Source organism: Boleophthalmus pectinirostris, unplaced genomic scaffold (genome assembly GCF_026225935.1).
Source record: "Boleophthalmus pectinirostris isolate CB_2022bp ecotype Guang Dong unplaced genomic scaffold, ASM2622593v1 HiC_scaffold_5, whole genome shotgun sequence".
Taxonomy (NCBI): domain Eukaryota; kingdom Metazoa; phylum Chordata; class Actinopteri; order Gobiiformes; family Gobiidae; genus Boleophthalmus; species Boleophthalmus pectinirostris.
In genome coordinates, this window is record NW_026571404.1 from 21,766,252 (window position 1) to 21,784,000 (window position 17,749).

At 40.6% G+C, this 17,749-nt stretch overlaps 3 protein-coding genes across 4 annotated transcripts; 1 reads left to right on the forward strand and 2 right to left on the reverse strand.

The window, feature by feature from the left end:
• Positions 1 to 315: 315 nt before the first annotated feature.
• slc25a28 (solute carrier family 25 member 28) lies at positions 316 to 4,331 on the forward strand. Of its 2 annotated transcripts, XM_055162868.1 has the most exons (5): positions 316 to 592; positions 695 to 825; positions 2,032 to 2,260; positions 2,770 to 2,826; positions 3,076 to 4,331. In XM_055162868.1, the coding sequence occupies exons 1-5, from the start codon at positions 484 to 486 to the stop codon at positions 3,645 to 3,647; spliced, it is 1,098 nt and encodes a 365-aa protein (XP_055018843.1). In that variant the 5' UTR covers positions 316 to 483; the 3' UTR covers positions 3,648 to 4,331. The 2 variants fall into 2 exon arrangements, with proteins under 2 accessions (XP_055018843.1, XP_055018842.1); XM_055162867.1 differs by having other exon boundaries at positions 316 to 825.
• A 4,822-nt stretch (positions 4,332 to 9,153) lies between these two features.
• nkx3.3 (NK3 homeobox 3) lies at positions 9,154 to 11,999 on the reverse strand. Its single transcript, XM_055162973.1, has 3 exons — positions 11,908 to 11,999; positions 10,870 to 11,009; positions 9,154 to 10,653 (listed from the first exon to the last, which is right to left on the reverse strand). Exons 1-3 carry the CDS (start codon positions 11,997 to 11,999, stop codon positions 10,145 to 10,147), a joined length of 741 nt encoding a protein of 246 aa, XP_055018948.1. The 3' UTR covers positions 9,154 to 10,144.
• A 909-nt stretch (positions 12,000 to 12,908) lies between these two features.
• nkx2.3 (NK2 homeobox 3) lies at positions 12,909 to 15,098 on the reverse strand. The gene is made up of 2 exons (XM_020921327.2): positions 14,576 to 15,098; positions 12,909 to 13,826 (listed from the first exon to the last, which is right to left on the reverse strand). Exons 1-2 carry the CDS (start codon positions 14,946 to 14,948, stop codon positions 13,228 to 13,230), a joined length of 972 nt encoding a protein of 323 aa, XP_020776986.1. The 5' UTR covers positions 14,949 to 15,098; the 3' UTR covers positions 12,909 to 13,227.
• Positions 15,099 to 17,749: the final 2,651 nt, after the last annotated feature.

Genomic DNA, 17,749 nt, shown 5'->3' on the forward strand with positions numbered 1-17,749 from the left:
GGCTACCTCAAAGATTAGACAATACGTTTGACACCTAAAACAACACATGTAAGAAATAGTGAATAAATAAACAAAACAGGGACCAAGACATGTCTAGGTAGTCTATGAAATATTAATAAATAACCCTTCTAGCTTTGCAGGAAAGTTGCCTATTTTATTCTTTATTCTCTATTTTATAGCCTTTGATCATGTGTCGGAGTCATGTATACAGTCTATGTTCTGTCTCTGAAGTCCTTTGGTGCGTCTTGAGTGAGTAGCATGTGTGTCATCCAATAGCAGCCCGCAGTTTTACCACTGTAGCCAATCAGACTTTACTTCCTGGTCGCGGCCTCTTGCGCGAGTTTGCAGGATGTTTGAGCGGCTCCCGGGCCTCCCCTGCTGAGCTGTGACAGTGGGAGCTGAAGATTTTAACTTGTAAGAGGAATGTAAGACCTTAATCTCACGACGCACTGTCTTTGGACCGAACATATCTGTGGTGCTCACATGGAAACTGATGGATTTGTGAGGAAGCGGCGGATGACAGCGGAGTCGCCAGGCTGGGACCCAGGGGTCGCTGGTGCCTCGGCAGGGGCAGAAGTCCGTTTGCTCGGAGGCAGGTTTTGGGGAGTTTCGGAAAGCATTGTTGGGTCTCTGACACCCCGAATCGGTGGGGAGACGGAAATTCAGACTGTTGATATAATCCGTGTTGCAACAGAACAAACCGAGGACCATGAGCCAGACTATGAGGGGCTGCCACAGGGCGCTTCCACAAGGACTCACATGTTGGCTGGAGCCGTGGCAGGGATCATGGAGCACTGTCTTATGTTTCCTGTTGACTGTGTCAAGGTAATTCCGTAAAGTGGCTGAGATACTCCCTCCAATCTCTTGTGATCATATAAACCATTTCAAAATCAGGCCCAGCGACTCCAATACAGCATGTTTATTAGCATAGCATGCTAACAAGTGTGCGGTGTGCTAACATGCTGCTGGTAATGGACAAGGTCAGCTAGTGCCAGTGCTCAGTAACTCAAAGCATAAACTATGCCACCACATTACTTTGTAAGTGCCGTGCACTTAAATCAATAAAGGATCCAATAATCCATTGACTACACACATAGATGATTAAGATGGTAAAAGTATACCCGACACAAACAAAACAAATGAGGTTACTGCAACTAAACCTGCATCGGATAAGAGTAGAAGTTACTATCTTTTGACAAAAAAGAAGAAATGGCTTTCCATGCCTTTAAAGCAGAAATATATGGAGTTGTGGAAACAAACCTCATACTGCTTATTCAAATACTGTGTAATAGTTGTCAGCCTATGAATTATTAAACTATTTCATGAACATCTATTTTCGTTTCCCTTCATTATCATTCATTGACTTAATGAAAGCATGCCTATTTAAGGGTTACTTTATCACGTTTTTAAAAATTTAAATGAATGCCAAATACGTTTAGTGCATAATGCTGCCAACTATAATGTCAATTTCTTTAGATCCACTTTGACCAGTTACCCCTAAAAAGCCACTCAAAAGATCTTATTTGGTCATGAACATCTCATCCACAAGCGTAGCATGCCCAGCTGCTCTTGTCAGTTGTCAGACTTTAATACCCTCTCTCCATCCATATCTTATACACCTGTAAACACAAAGAAGCTAAATGTCACTGTAACATTTGCAGACTGCAGTCAAAAGCATAAATGATCTTTTGCATGCCATATGTGAAGTAACTTTCAGAACAGTTTTGTATGTTGCACATGTGTGGTAGTAATTTGTTATGGATGGACTATGTCATTTAAATACACAAATTCTTAACTTTGCCTGCGTGTGTATCAAAAGAAGGTGAGAAAATCTGCTGAGTCAGTGGAGCAAAAGACTTTCAGGACCACTATTTCTGTCCTCTTGAGACCTTGGATCCTGTAATACCACATTACTTTTGACTGAATTATGCATGTACAAACAACGCATACAATGCCCCACACCACATTTTGGCAATACAAAATTGTGTTGCTTCATTTTGACTCTGCTCTATAATTGTTTCTTGTTTTCAGACACGCATGCAGAGCCTTCAGCCTGAACCAGCCGCTCGATATCGAAATGTGATGGATGCTCTTCGACGGATTATAGCTACAGAGGGGCTGTGGCGGCCAATGAGGGGGCTGAATGCAACAGCTATAGGGGCAGGACCTGCCCATGCTCTATACTTTGCCAGCTATGAGAAACTCAAAAGGACTCTCAGTGATGTCATACACCCAGGAGCTAACAGTCATTTGGCTAATGGTACCATACACCAAGAAGTACACAAAATCTGTGACATCTGTCTATTAACTTGACTACACAATACTACAGTATGAGCAAACATGGCCATGCACTTTCTACAATCTGCTGCTGACTAAATCTTTTCTGTTTATAGAGCAGGTATTGCCTGTCCTACATTGGTTATTAAATCCGTTGGGCCATCTCAGGGCCAAGTTGTTGATGCACTAACAAAGTACCAGGCTCAAGTGACAAGTATCACACATTCAGTTCAGCCCAAGACCTTAGTCGACCTAATATAACCATATATTCTCTACCTGTTGTCATTTCTTTTAATCTATTTAATTAATATTAATAGAAAGATGGGTAAGTCTTCTTTCCCACATGAATACCTGTATTATTACATTTTTTTACTCTTACATAAATATGATAAGTTGGTGTTTCCATCCAGTCAATAGATTATTGTAGAATCCACATCATAGGTGTAACTGTGTTCCTTGTGTTTTACCACTTGTTTTTGTTTTTTTATTAAGGAGCTGCTGGTTGTGTGGCCACACTGCTTCATGATGCAATAATGAATCCTGCTGAAGGTATAATAATAATACTCATACCTTCTTGTCAGTGATTAAAAGAGGGACACATAGGCGTGTTAGGGTAGTTGCTGAGATGATGCATACCCCTAGGTGTATAAACTGTACACTGAATCTTTGTTGTAAAAAAAAAGAAAAAGTGGGATGCTGCTATGTGTTTGTTCTTTGTATCCATTGGGAATTAGTGCAGAAGTTTAGAGAAAGATGTTTCTAATTTTTGTCATGCCATAATCTCTTTATTATTTGCAGTGGTGAAGCAGCGCATGCAGATGTACAACTCTCCATACAGGGGCGTGTTGGACTGTATTGGTGCTGTGTGGCAGAAAGAGGGTGCTGCTGCGTTCTACCGCAGTTACACTACTCAGCTCACTATGAACGTGCCCTTCCAGGCTTTCCACTTCATGACATACGAGTACCTCCAGGAGCGGCTCAACCCTCACAGACAGTACAACCCTTCCTCTCACATGCTGTCAGGTGCTCTGGCAGGTGCCATCGCAGCGGCAGTGACCACCCCTCTGGATGTGTGCAAGACCCTGCTCAACACACAGGAATCCTTGGCTGTCAGCTCCATGTCCTCTGGCCAAGGCCCTGGTCAAGGCCAAGGTGCCCACAGACACATCTCAGGCTTAGCCCATGCTTTCCGGACGGTCTATAGGCTGGGTGGCCTGAAGGGCTTCTTCAAAGGTGTACAGGCGAGAGTCATTTACCAAATGCCCTCAACAGCAATCAGCTGGTCAGTTTATGAGTTCTTCAAGTATGGACTCACTAAACATCAACATAACAAGAGGAGAACACAGACACATCTGGAGGCAGAGATGTAAACCAGTTTCTGTTCATCAGTGTAATCTGCATTACCTGTTCTTCCTCTCTCAGGTAAAGCCAATGAAAACATGTTAGGCACCACCGTTTCACATAAACCTGAATAAGTTTTTCTGACTAAGAAATCATTTGCACAGTATTAGGTTTTTGGTGTCTATAAGCCATTTTAAACGCACATTTGTTCAAACTGAATAAATATCAAACACGCACAAGCTTAATAGTTGTATATTGTTCCAGCAGAGGGCAGTAATAGACTATATTAGTGTATTAACTTTGCTATCACGGTTTGAACCTCTAGTTTTTGTGGTAAATACAGACAAATCCAAAGCCTGTTGTTATTTACAAATCTAATGTAAATGTGAATTAAATAGTATAAAATTAAACAGAGAAAGCTAATGCAACACAATGTGTGAATGCAAAACATTGAAAATGTTTTTCTCTAATAGGAATGACTGAGGAATCTTTATGCCGTTTTTCCCTTTATGCCTGTATTTGGCAGGACCTACAGCAGTGTTACAGTGGTTTCTTTGGCTTATAATTAATTGCGAAGATACTATTGTGAACAACTACTGAATTTTCATATACTTTGTATCCTATGTTAGCGGAATTTTGAAGCTGTCATTCTTTTCAGCCATCTTTGTTTCTGACACTGAATTGCACTGGCTTAATAAATTATGCACAGTGGATTTGATCTGTTTTTTATAATTATTTTTGAGCTTCAGTGGGTTTGTAGTGGGTGAGCACAGAGATGAGTGCATTCAAATAAACAGTAGTATACAGTAAGTTGCTTGGGTGTAGTTGTTTAGTCTTAACCCCAGGTGCAAACTCAACTTTGACCCACAATCCATTAACATTGCTTAAATGCAGCCATGCCCTATTCTTCTGTGTCTTTAATCAGAAACTATAACTCTTAAGAATACATTGAAAAATGACTGGTTAAAGGTGTGAAAAGCTTATTGATTATGCCACAGTTGAGAACTCTGAACTAAGTTTATCCTTATGTTCTATATATTATTTGCTAATATATGGCTATAAATTAATTTTCTTTGAGGACACTTAAAAATGACCAATATAGAATGTAGGATCTCCAAACTGTTGTATGAGTCATCATAGACAAAGGCACTTCCTTTTGGCGTACTCCCATCTGGCAGCCTGTGCATTAACTCATTAACTTTAGCCGACCAAATATAAAAAGCACCGGAATAAACAGACACAACAAGACAAATGGCTGTTCTGAATCTATTTTCTCTCAGCTCCTGCGCTATTGTGCTTAAAGTTTTAATGAAATTAAATCCTTTGTTAACTTTGTTGATGCTACCTGCCCTTTTCCTGCCACTCAATACAAAGCCCGCAATTACACTCTCATAAAGACTCTGAATTAACAATAAAGCCATCATGGAAATAAAGGTACGTGGGTGAAATTATTTGTGCAAGAGTAAAACAAATATTGAAAATAAGTGTACATAGAAACTACAACAACTACCAGTAATGATTATTATTATTAGACTGCACCTGACAATATGGCTTCTCTTGGCTGCCAATTGTATCAATTTACAAATATTATTGTACTTGAGTGGTAACCTACTTTAAATGTAACCAAGTAAAAGGACTGTCTGCTAAACTGGCTCAGTTGTTTTAAAATTGTATTGTTATATCATGATCTATCCTGAAAACATATAATTTTCCATATCATTTTCCATTTATCATAAGGTGCTGTTAGACCAGATTTGTTTACCCTTGCAGTTTCTAGTATATTATAATCCATTGCTATCAAACCTGAAGTCCAAGCACAAAAGCTCTGTAAGGCTCCATTGCACACACAAACCCTGCTTACACCATGGGTACTTAGGAATGTGAATGCTTGGAGGACTACCTTGTGCGCCTGTGTGCTGTTCTTATCTGGACATTTATGAATCTCAGGTTGCTTTTCTTGTCATTCTCTCTCCATATTTTAGGCCAAATGATGATTGCAGCGATCAGTTTGAATTGGTGAGAGGTGCAACAGTCAACTGTTGTTTTTCTCTCACTATAATCTAATGGATGAGGCGAGGAACCAACTTAATACGACACTCTGTATTTCAACTAACTCTCACCAACCAACCCTACTATCTGCTTCTTTTTCATTTTTTAAAGGTTATTTGTCTAGGTTGACACATATTTCCCCCTTCCCCCGTGCAATCATCTCCATTTATCTGGACTGTAAAAAAGGAACCTTTTCAGGAATTTAAATTGAGATTTAAACAATCAATATTGTCTTGTGGTTTACTTTAATTGCTCTGAGTGATAAAACATGAATTACATGTTTTGTAATTCGTGTACTAAAACAACAAAGCATTGTGCATGTAGCCTACTGTACCAGTTGTGGCTTGAATGTCTCCACTCGTGCTGTAGAGAGTGATGCGGGGGAGATGTCCTGTCAACACTTACAGAACAAGCTGGAGAGAAGAGATTCTTCCCACCACCAACACCAAGGCTACAAGGTAATTATGAACACATACATATTCACTCAAAAAAACAGCTGCTCCAATGAGTTAGTCAGAGCTTTGCCTCTGAGGCTCAAGTCTGTTCTTATATAATACAATAAAATAATGCTATACTTATATCTTATTCATAAACCTGAGAAGTGAAAAAATGTACCACATGAGCAGTGTAAAGAGATGATACAAAGTCAGTCAAAGACATCTGAGGATACAGACCTCAAATGACCAAAAAAGCATTTTTGGTCAATGATGCTTCCATTGTTGCAGAAGGCGTAGACCTCAGACTGAAACGTACTTAGGGCTAATTCAATCATGATCAAAGGGGTTAAACCCAAACACACACTTGTCTAATGATGCCTGGGGCCTTTGGGACTGAAGTGTGATGAACTGCAGTATTGTTACACATCAATGCAGGTGTGCAGTACTTTCTCTCCTCTGCTCTTCCTTCTGTCCAGATGTTGTGACAAAATGAGACCAAAGTCTTTTTCTCCCAAACACCTAGCACAAATACACAGGCTATGGAGCCCCAGTGGAGCTCTCCAGTCACTGCCTCAGACTAAATGTGAAGGTATCTGTCAGTGCAATGGAGGCATAGGGACACTACTACTCCTGTGGGTGTGCACATGCACGTGCACATGCACGTGATGAACACAGGTGCAGTCAGGGACACTGAAGAAACAGGCCTCCTGCCCTTTGAACTTGATCTTGAAAGAAAGCTGTCTTCCTTCCTGTCAAGAAAGTTAGTGCTATGCCTTGGAGCATCTGTCCAGTTTTGCGTCTAAACTACATCTCTCGTCATACTCTTGATTTATTATTTTACATTGTCAAAATGGCACATGCTTACCAAATATACACAATATGGTATATTGCTTGCTTCTCACAATGTTGTCTATGTTATTCTTTTGTTCAACCTAATCAGAACTATCCTACCTAGGACTTGAAGCAATACATTGAGAAGAGTTAATTGCATTGATAATGTTATTGGAGTCAGATACAGCTAAAATGCTTTGAAACTACTGTATAGACAGAGTAGGGAGAGTTGTAGGGAGGTTTGAGAGGTGTAAGTGGGGCCTGAGTACTTCTGTATCGGTTTTCTGATAGGAGCTGCTCACTGCTTGTCTTATCTTCTCCTATCAGCACTAATTAAAACATTTGAATTCCAGCAACCAGTTTTTGGGGAGTATGTTTCTGTCTTTATGGGAGCGGGATGTGCAAAGTAGTAGTTTGGAAGACTTCCTGCCCATTTTTAAAGGGCAGCTATTTTACATTACAGTGTGAAGTTGAAATAGCCTCATTTGTGAACACATGAACTGTTAAGGTGCTAAATGGACATATTTCAAAGGGAAGTTCCCAGCCACACACTGAAAAGCATAGGTCTCAAGTTTAACCTCCAAGGTACTTAAAACTGCGGTAGGCAGGGTCTTATGCTTCAGTATGGGGCATCGCTTTCCATAATAACCTTTCAGGCGAACAGTGGTTCAAGTGGACTTGGGGAAAGTTGCACCTCAGCCCTGCTCTTTTTCTAGCTCAGGGAGCTTCAGAATTGTATCACCCCTCTTTTCATAGAGCACTGTATGAAACAGTAAATGACAGCTGTGTTGGCCAGTCGCTTTTAAGGCACTTCACTGCACAGACATAGTGGCTCCAGTGTGACAGAGAAGTCAAATGGCAGCTGGAGATTGAATACTCTGCTTTTGTTTTTTTTTCTCTTATTGCATGTTTTTCATGACAAAAACTAAGATACTGTTATTGTGTGTAATTTATGGTATCATCACTGAATAATAAAAATATTCACAATGAGTGTGAATCTCAAACTGGACATTTTACAATCACGAGAATATAGAAAGCTCTGTTCTACATAATAATGAAATAATGTACATGCTTTACGAAGGAAACATATTCCTCTTCTATATTTATTTATTTAATTTTTTTTTTTTTTCATAATAGGTAAATCCGCTCAGACTCCTCAGTAAAGCTCTCCTAATGGCCAGTGCAGACAGGGATCCTGATGTGCTTGGACTCTGGGTGGGCTCATCTCTCTGTCCCCTATAATCCCCCCACTGACCTCTGCTCCTGCTCACACTAACACATACCTGGAGAAGCCAAGGGTGTTTGCACACAGCACCAGTGCCTCTAGTGAACAGGATATGGTAAGTGATACAATATAGAGTCAGATATAAAGCTCTGTGATTATTAAGGTTATTAAAAAGGTTTTATGCTCTAGCAAAATTATGATTCTTGTACATGATTTTATGATTATTAATATTATCAATACTAAAAACCTTAACATTTAAAGTAAAGCTTTATAAGTAATCAAGCACCTTTTTTACATGTATAGGCACAACTCTGAGGACTGTATATTTTTTTAAAGAAACAGCAAAATAAACACACGACAAAGTTATTTTGTGACTAATTGAGTTGCACACAGCTTTGCGAAGCACACGCCTATAAAAGACTCTGAGGTACAGTGGTATGGATTTGTCAAACGAAGCAAGTGTTGGCAAATGTCTGATGTGATAACACTGTTACCATGTAGAAAATGAATCAGCATATTTAGTGAAATGAGCCTCTCCACATCTCTCATGTTGTGTACAACAGTATAATGCATATCACTGTAGTGATGATGGGGTCACGCTGATGGATGTGTGCTGCCCAAGGGGAGCCCAGTCTTATAGTTTCACTGTAAATGTTTACATTCCTCCAAACTCTGATACCATCTACTAATAGTTTCTGTAGCCATCCTAAATAGTCCTCTGGGTAGGATTAAGAGTCCAGCAAATGCATTAGGAAAACACACTACTACCTTGTGCTGTCAAAAAAATTCAAATAATTTCTTCTGTCGAGTAAAGAGTTAGCTTGGTGCACATGGCACTGTTGTGAGGTGTTTCCCATACATTTTGTTATAAATCATTTTCACTTAGTCTCAAAGCAGGCAGCACTTTTATTAAGAGAGCATTAGTAAAATCAACAGGCCTCTTGACAATAATTCCTGACACAAAAGGCTGATCGGAAATAAATTCATAATTGCTCCTCAGCAGACCTTAGAATGTAGTCAATAGATGTTGGTTTTAAAAGTGCAGCCAAGCACAGATCAGGTACGTACAGTTATTTTACTTTACAGGCCTCACCCTCAACATTCCTCTGCTCAAAGACAACAGGAAATCATTTCTCCTCTCACTCTAAAGAACACTTGTACAATGATTAGATGCTTTGTTAAGTTTTATAGGGAGATTCATGGGTGGACAGACTGAATACACTGTGTGCTTATGTGATTGTGACTGTACAAGATGCACAATTTCAAGGATTTGATTTTGACTGTATTTGATTCATGTAACTCAAAGAATGTTATTTACATTCTTAAAATTAATACTAATTACATTTTATTTCAGTATAAATAATATAACAGATAACTGATGATGATCCAGATAATTTGGATTACTGAAATAATTCTTCATTCTTTTGAAGAAAAAACAAACATCTTTAATAGCTTTTGTGCAGTTCATAGAGGAAACTTCACTGAAATTGTTTTATAAGTATAAAATAACTAATAGACTGTGAAGTAAAGACTAAACATACAGCATACATATTTTGTTAATGTACTTAAATATACTACCTTGGTAGAATTTAATTATGGTATTCTCTACCATAGTCTTCTCATATTTAAATTAATTTTAGACATTAGGTTTGGATCATCGGTTTTCACTGCATATTTGATAATTACAATTATATCTTATGAAACTTTGAAGTAGGGCTACAAGTTGCAACCCTTTCACAGCTTTGTTAAATTACAACGCCACCCATTAGTGAACAATAAAACTCCTCCTATTCAAACCTTGAAGGCTGAATGAGAATATGTTATTAATGTGACATTTACTATTTGAACCACACAGCTCGTTTTGTTTGATTTTTTTTTTTCCCCCTGCTGCAAGCTAGATTTATATTTAAATGCTGGTCAGACCGAAATAACAAACATAGGTCAATCAGAACACAATATTCCCGGTGAACAATCAAGAAAAGCACTAAAACCAAGAATCCTCCCGTCGGAGGTGGTTTACTTCAGAGTTTAGCATGTACTGCACCCATTCAGGACTCAAGGTTTGGCGGCAGTAGTGCGCACACTGGTGACACTGGTAGAATTGAGAGTGTAGGTGCGCATTGTACATTGGCACGGTCATCATATGTGCCTCTTGGCCGTCCCTCACCAGCACTCTGACCGCTACTCTCCGGGGTGAACACGCGCCAAACTCGGTCACGGTCTCCCGCCGTTTGGTTTTATATCTTCGGTTCTGAAACCAGATCTTCACCTGCGTCTCTGTGAGCTTTAGGGCCTCTGCTAAGTCGGCCCGTTCGGGTCCGGAGAGGTACCGCTGCGTGTTAAAGCGGCGCTCTAACTCATACACCTGCGTTTGGGAAAAGGCCGCTCTGGAGCGTTTCTTAGATCCCGGCTTGGATTGTGTTTCCGTGGATAAAATAAGCGTGTTCCTGCGATGCTCTCCATCTTGAAGACTCCCAGACGAAAACTGAAGGTCTATAACACACACACAGTGAAGTCGCGGTCAGTCATAGAAGTACTATCCTACAATTTGGCCTCAACAAAACATAATTGATCATAGCAAGTCTAGGCTTAAACTAAATACAGAGATGACTTTTTATATCGGCGCTGACCACACAAACGTGAGTGACTGTCCTGTAACAGTCTACAGCAAAATCTCTAAACTTCAAACAAACAGTACAGTCTACTCACCACCTGCGTCTGCAGGGTCCTCCAGCGCGGCCTCTCCGCTGCAGGTTCCTCTGGAGAGAATCCCGTGGAGCGCGTGTGAAGAAGTCGAACTCCTCTCTATGCGAAGTTTTCTGCGTCTTTTTCCGCGGTCTTCTTTCCATCTTCATCTTCAGGGGTGAGGATGTGCTTAATCGAAAATGTTGAAAAAGTCATAGTCATAATGAATAGGCTACCTCATTCACTGATGTCTCTTTCTTTTGCATGCAGTGAATTAGGGTAACTGTCCAGGCTAAAGTGACAACATCATCTGTGAGAAGAAAACTGTCAAGTCTAATAAAATATTCCACGTAATTACCATTCAAGCCTGACTTTTATTGGCTTGCTAAAGACCCTCCTTTGTCCCGCCCAACTGCATGTGTCATACACAGTTTGAGATGAGCAGGTAAGCTGCTTATTAAGTGGCTTGTTTTTGGTAACCGAGTCATATAGCATAGGTAACTTGTTAAAATGTGTGGTTTGTATTCCATTAGAACTGGGAATCACGTTTTGGCTTTCGTGCCTAAAAGTCTGATAGTCTGAACTCACTTCTTTGATACTCATATTTAACACACAACTTTCGGCAAAGATTTCGTCGTCATCAAGTTTTTGTAGCAGTTCACCAGCGCCCCTATGTGGGCAAACATTTCTAATGTACACTTGAATTAACTGAAATTGAGTAATGACAGAGATAGGCATTTTAGTCTAGACATATAAAACAAATTCAGTCTTTCAAAGATGGGCTTCTTTTACTTAATACTCTTACTTACTACTAGGCCTACCTAGGCTTCTACTTTATTATTACTAATAAGAAATAATACTGATATTATTACAATATAATAATATATAATAATAATAATAATAATAATAATAATAATAATAATAATAATAATAATAATAATAATAAGTGAGTTTGATCTTGAGTGACACTCATTTATTTGTATTAATTGTATTTTATTTTATTATTATTTATTTTATTTTTTTTTCAATTCAAGATCTGCTCAGGTCCATTTGGAGGTCCACTGGTGCTCATAGGCGAGACCATGTCTAAGCAAAGACTGAGCTGCTATCTTTGGACGCGGCAGATAGCGATCACAGCTTGTCAGGGCAGCCATGTCCAGGCTGCGTCCTCAGGCATCGCCGCGCTGTCGCCAGCACTATTTACACGAGTGGCTTCGCAGCACTTAACGCTGACAACAGGTATGTCCTACCGCTGCAGGAGCCACAGGAAATGGCCAGAGAAGCCTTCACTGCAGTCTCCACACAAACACTCTGTTTACGTTTCCATTCATCTCCATTAATAAGTGTGTTCTCCTCAGCCTATAGTCAGCCATCAGCCCAAGGGTGCATGTTTGGTTTAACCAATTAGCGCACGTGTCAGAGCTCTATGTTATATTAGGCCTATATTATTATCTATTAACCGAGAATATTATATTATTTACTATTATTTATTAACCCATTTGTCACTAAACAGAGCGACCTGTCCAAACCATGGGCATATTTTATTAAGTCTTATTCTGTACCCCTTTGAAAGAAGAACAAATCGGGAGTTTATAGTGGCGCATGAATTCGCCGTGTGAGTCCTGAGAATGAGACGGTCTGGTTAATGTCCATCTCAAAAAGTTGACCGGACATTGGCTCAGAGGATCCTCTGTTTCTGGATCTTGTCTCACCAAAGTTCCCCACAAGTTTTCTCACAGAAAAGAAATATTCGTCTGAGACTCCAAACTAAACATCACCGTTTGAGACCAATGCAGAGATTTATGGATCGAAATTTCCTCCTACCAGCCACATAATGGCCTGTGCTTTCCAATATTTCACTTTCCCGTTATGCAAAAGCACTTCACTAGTTTACGTAGGCCTATTTGTTTAATAAAACAATCTGATATGCTCACACAAAAATAGCATTGTTATTGCCACCAATTAATTTGGTAAAACGCTTTAAATCGGTTTTCTAGCCATTGAGGCATCTCAAATCAAAATAAAAACAGGATTGCCTATCACATTAGAAGGCCTTGTTGGCTAGTAGACTATAGCTTTATTTTTTAGTTTAAAGGTTACACTTCATGTCTCCATAAAGTCAGTTTTTGACAGTTTTTGTAGCGAGAACTTCCACTCACACAATAACTCGCTGTTACTTTTATAACATGGCTCAGAGAAAAGCGCGCTCCATGGCTCAGTCTGAGGGTCATAGGCCCTGGCGTACAGTTTCAAATGATTGTCTTTTGTTCAGTCGCTAAATACTTATTTAACACTATTGTTTCCCCTAAATATGAACATAAAGGCCTACATGCTCGCGTCTGTAGCGATAGTTCAAAATAGTTCATCACTGGTGCACGTGCGCTACCAGGCCCGGATTCCTTGTAGTGATCCCTGGCATGGTCCTGGACCTTGTGGGCTCTGCGTCTGAGCCTGTCCTAAGTTGCCCAGGCTCATAAAGGCGTTGGTAGTGTTGGTTGGCGGCAGGGTGGGTAGGCTGGAGTAGGTGCAGGAGTAGCTGTTTGTGTAGACCGCATTGCTGTAGCTGTATGTCGGATAACTGTAGGTATACGGAGGGTACGAACTGTTATAGTTCTGAGAGCCCGCCACACACGGCCTCCCGTCACGCACCAGCACTGGCACGGCTACTCTGCGCGGGGGTGGCGGTACATGGTGATGGTGACCTGCCATCTCCAGTGTTTTGTCTTGCCTCTGCCGCTTGCACTTGTAGCGCCGGTTCTGGAACCAGATTTTCACTTGTGTGGAGGTAAGTTTTAAGGAGCTGGCCAAGTGCTCGCGCTCTGGTGCTGAGAGGTAGCGCTGCTGTTTGAATCTCCGCTCCAGTTCGAACACCTGCGCCTGGGAGAAGAGGACGCGCGGCTTCCTCCGGGTTCGTGGCTGTTTTGAGACCGGCTTCTCGGGGTCTGGGTCATCATTGTCGGTCCGCAGCGCTGCGCAGCTCTCTGTGGCACAGGGACAAACCACTTACATCAGCACACGCCTTACTGACATCTCAGCGAATGTGTTTTGCAAATATGGCTATTGCAATTCTTTCTTTCTCTCAACTCTTGTATTGGACCAAACGGGTTTTTATCAAATTATTCTTATTTAAATTTGTTTAGTTATATAGGCTACCTTTGGACTTCTATTAATTAAAGTATTTGTATTACATTATTATATATTAGACTACTCTTTACAAGATTACGTTCTGAGGTTTGGGGGAAAATTCTAATCCCAATTTGCACAGATTACATTTTTAGAACAAGGTAAATAATTTCCATTGACCTTAAACTGGGCTCACTCAGTGGCTCTGAACACATTGAACCCAATGATCTGAACACATTCAGTCTAACTCATTCATTTACACTGACGATGGAATGTGAAAACAAACCAAGCTCTTTAGAATAATGCACCATATGCAAGCATTTATTTTGGATCAGTCAGAATCTGTGCACGTTAGCTTGTTTGTTTTATATCGGCTATATGTAAATTATGCATTGACACATAGCTGTTTATATGGGCTATTTGTATACTATGCCTACAATGTTAAAATATTAATATAAAAAATTACAGGACTGATTCATGACAATTTTATGCGTTTTTACGCAAGCTGAAGAGGCTTCCAACTCAGGGTACTCAAATAATTAACCATCTAAATAAGCGTTTAAGTACAAGGCCTAATACACCGGTGTAATTAAAGTATCTTACTCACTTGAATCTATGTCTTCTTGCTCTATGTCAAGCTGGAGCTCGGTGGAGTGTGCGCGGTTGCTTCCTGGGTTGGAGAAGATATCTACCGACAAAGCAGACTCCTGTGCGTTCACGGCGCTCAGGTACATGCGGTCGTCACACTCTGACAGGTTGGGGCTGTTAGGACTCGGGCTGTTTCTTGAGGCTAGCATGCAGGACGGAGGTGAGTGCGACCGGATCGGTCTGTTCATGAAGGGCCCCGGCTGAGCCAGCGCTCCCGAGAGACCCAGGCACGAGATAAACTGCAGTTGGTGCTGGGATTGCTGCTGCAGCTCCAACTTTAAGATATCTTTTACGGAGAAAGGCGTGGTGGATATGATCGGACTAGGGAGCATTGTCACATCCACTACATAGAAAAGACAGACAATATTCAGTCAAATCGCTAATACCTTGAGTGGCGTATCCAGGTTGTAAGAATATGCCGAAACGTGCGTAACGTGCTCGGGCGTAAAGCTTTTGTGCGCCGCCTGATCGGCTGTGCGTCAGTTGAACAAGGTCCACCTTCAGCTGCTCATCTGTTTGCGTGAGTGTGTAATCGAGAGGTGGATCCAGTTTGGTCGGCTCAGAGCAGTGATCTGAGAAAAGCTGGGTCAGCCAAGATGCTGTCCTCTCCCCAGTGACGCGCTGTTCAGGGAGGGTCCGCTCTGCCTCTCCCGTCTCCATACACTGTGTGTATCTCAATAACAAAACACAGGCCTAGCGATGAGAATTCTCATATATCTTTGTTGTTGTAGCTGCGTTTATTAGACATAGTGGGCCGTATGGTTGAGCACAAATTTTGTGCTATAAATTGCAGTGTATTGGAAATGCGTTTATCAATGTAGCTGGTGTCTAATGGACACCAGCCACGACCAGACAGATCTCCCCATCACTTCAGTTTTTACGCTATCTTTGCTTCCTGTTGTGGTAAGATAAAATGCGGCTTGTGGAGAAATGCATGGTTAAGAGCAATAAAAGCTCACGTTAACTAGTCTAAATTATAATGAAATAAAGACAACAACAACAACAACAACAAACAATAATAATAATAATAATAATAATAATAATAATAATAATAAATAAAATAAATTAATAAATAATCTACGTTAAAGATTTTTTTAGTTGGTTTCAAAACGATAGAAGCTTAACTGGGGCGTAAAAGTGCCATTTAAGTTGCCTTAAACAAATAGCCTAAATATTAGGCTTATATTTAGACATTTTTTGATATGGAATAATGTGTTACACAAGAAATTGGATTTGCAAAACGAAAGATTAAGATAATTAGGCTATTATGTGTGTAAAAATTTTTAGGACCCATTTTAACGTCTGGCTGTATATTATGACATCGATTTTTGCATGCTTGCGATATGCATCACTAATGTAAAGTTTTCGGAGTTTGGCCTGCAACTTTGCTCCTGTATGTAGAGTAGACTGCACCCAGCGCGCGGGCCATACCTTTGCAGTTGCCCAGTGACCGTCATCGGCGTCTCGCGTGCCATCGGCCACCCGAAAGTGTTCGGCGGAGCAGCGTGTTTACGGAGCGGAAGAGTCTGTTTCCTGCCTGTAACAAAACCCAGGCTCACAGCGAGTGTCAAGGAGCTACTCGATGCTGGATGTGACTCTCCAATACATCATCTTCATTTCAAAATCAGTGAGATAAGAGAGGTAAGGTCAAACCCCCATTAGAGGTCAATGCTGATAGGCCACAGAACTGCTGAGCACGAGAGCAGTGTTTTCATTTATACCGATGAGCTAGATAGCACTGACTTCATGTTTGTTATAAACAATTACTTTAAATGACTTTAATGTTGGCCAATGGATTTAGTGTGTTGCCATAAAGTCTTGGGCAAGTTTCTTCATGCCTCCTTTCACTCCCTATCTATGGCACTCCAACTTGTTGAAGCAATGTCTTTTTGCAAAAGGGCAGGTGTAGCATATATGGTTAGTCCAAATATATTTGCTGGTTAGACAATGTAGGACTTTAAGTCATGAGTCGTGATGACTTGATTATTACTAGGCTACAGTTACCCACTAAAATAATAGGCTTGACTGTCTCTGTAGTTTCCCTGCCAATGTCTTTTCAATGCCTTGACATAACTTTTCATGCATGGCTTATACTCTTGGAATATTAGATAGGAAGGATTCACTCCTGTGATATAGAGTAAGTGGTATTTCTTTTCTATTTTATATATTTTTACATAACTTTAAAATATAATATTTTTAAAATTATACTTTTTCATAATCCATTTCAAAAGATATGTGTACTTTTTGCTTTTTCTAAATAGATTACACCTGCCTTTCTGGCAAGTTGTTGTTTTCAGGCAAATTCAACAGTGTCATTGTACAGTGCATACATTGTGTATTTGTTTTTAAAAATGGTCTTACTTTGGTCAAAAGATAGTGATGGGCACCCCTCTTGCAAGATCTTATTTTTGCATTGAAAAGGGCTTTGATGTAGTGATACACTGGTATAATCTTTTAAAGATCTTAAAAATACAACGAGGAAAAAAATAAACATTATTTCCATTAAAAGAGCAAGTCTATGTTCTTTCCTTGATCCTTTGGTGAGGTGATGGCAAAGGCCCAAAGCGCTTTGTGTTCATTGCTGCTCTCAGTTGTTTCACGTCCCGGAAGGTAAGTCTTATCAGCCGCCCAGTGTGGTGGTGTCAGTAGCCAGGGCCTAGACGCTGCTATTGTGCCGCTGCCTGAGCTCGAGTGACGGATGACAGAGGCTTCTCACTGGAGGAAATGAGGAGGCCATGGAGGCGAGCTCCAGGACTGAGTTCGGCTTTAACCCTATTCTCACACACTTACCTTGAGTTCTCCAAGTTCTACGTAAACAAGAGTAGCTAAAGATGAGAGAGTAAATCTGGCCTTTTTCAGAAGGTAAGAAAAGGATGTCTTAATTTGGTGATTGGTTATTGGTGTTTCATTGTGGAGTCTATCGCTGGGACCATGAACAGAGGAAGTGAACTTGGTCAGGCCAGTCTGGGTCCCCTGCCCTCTGGCCTCCCTTGGGTGCTATAAATTAGACTGTTGTAATTCTCTTCCAGACGGCCTTGCCCCAGCAGGTGTGTGTTTGTATATGTGAGCGCTAACAGGAGGGTGTGAGGACTGTGATCTACGGTGTTGGGAATGCGGCTCGGAGGAAGCATGC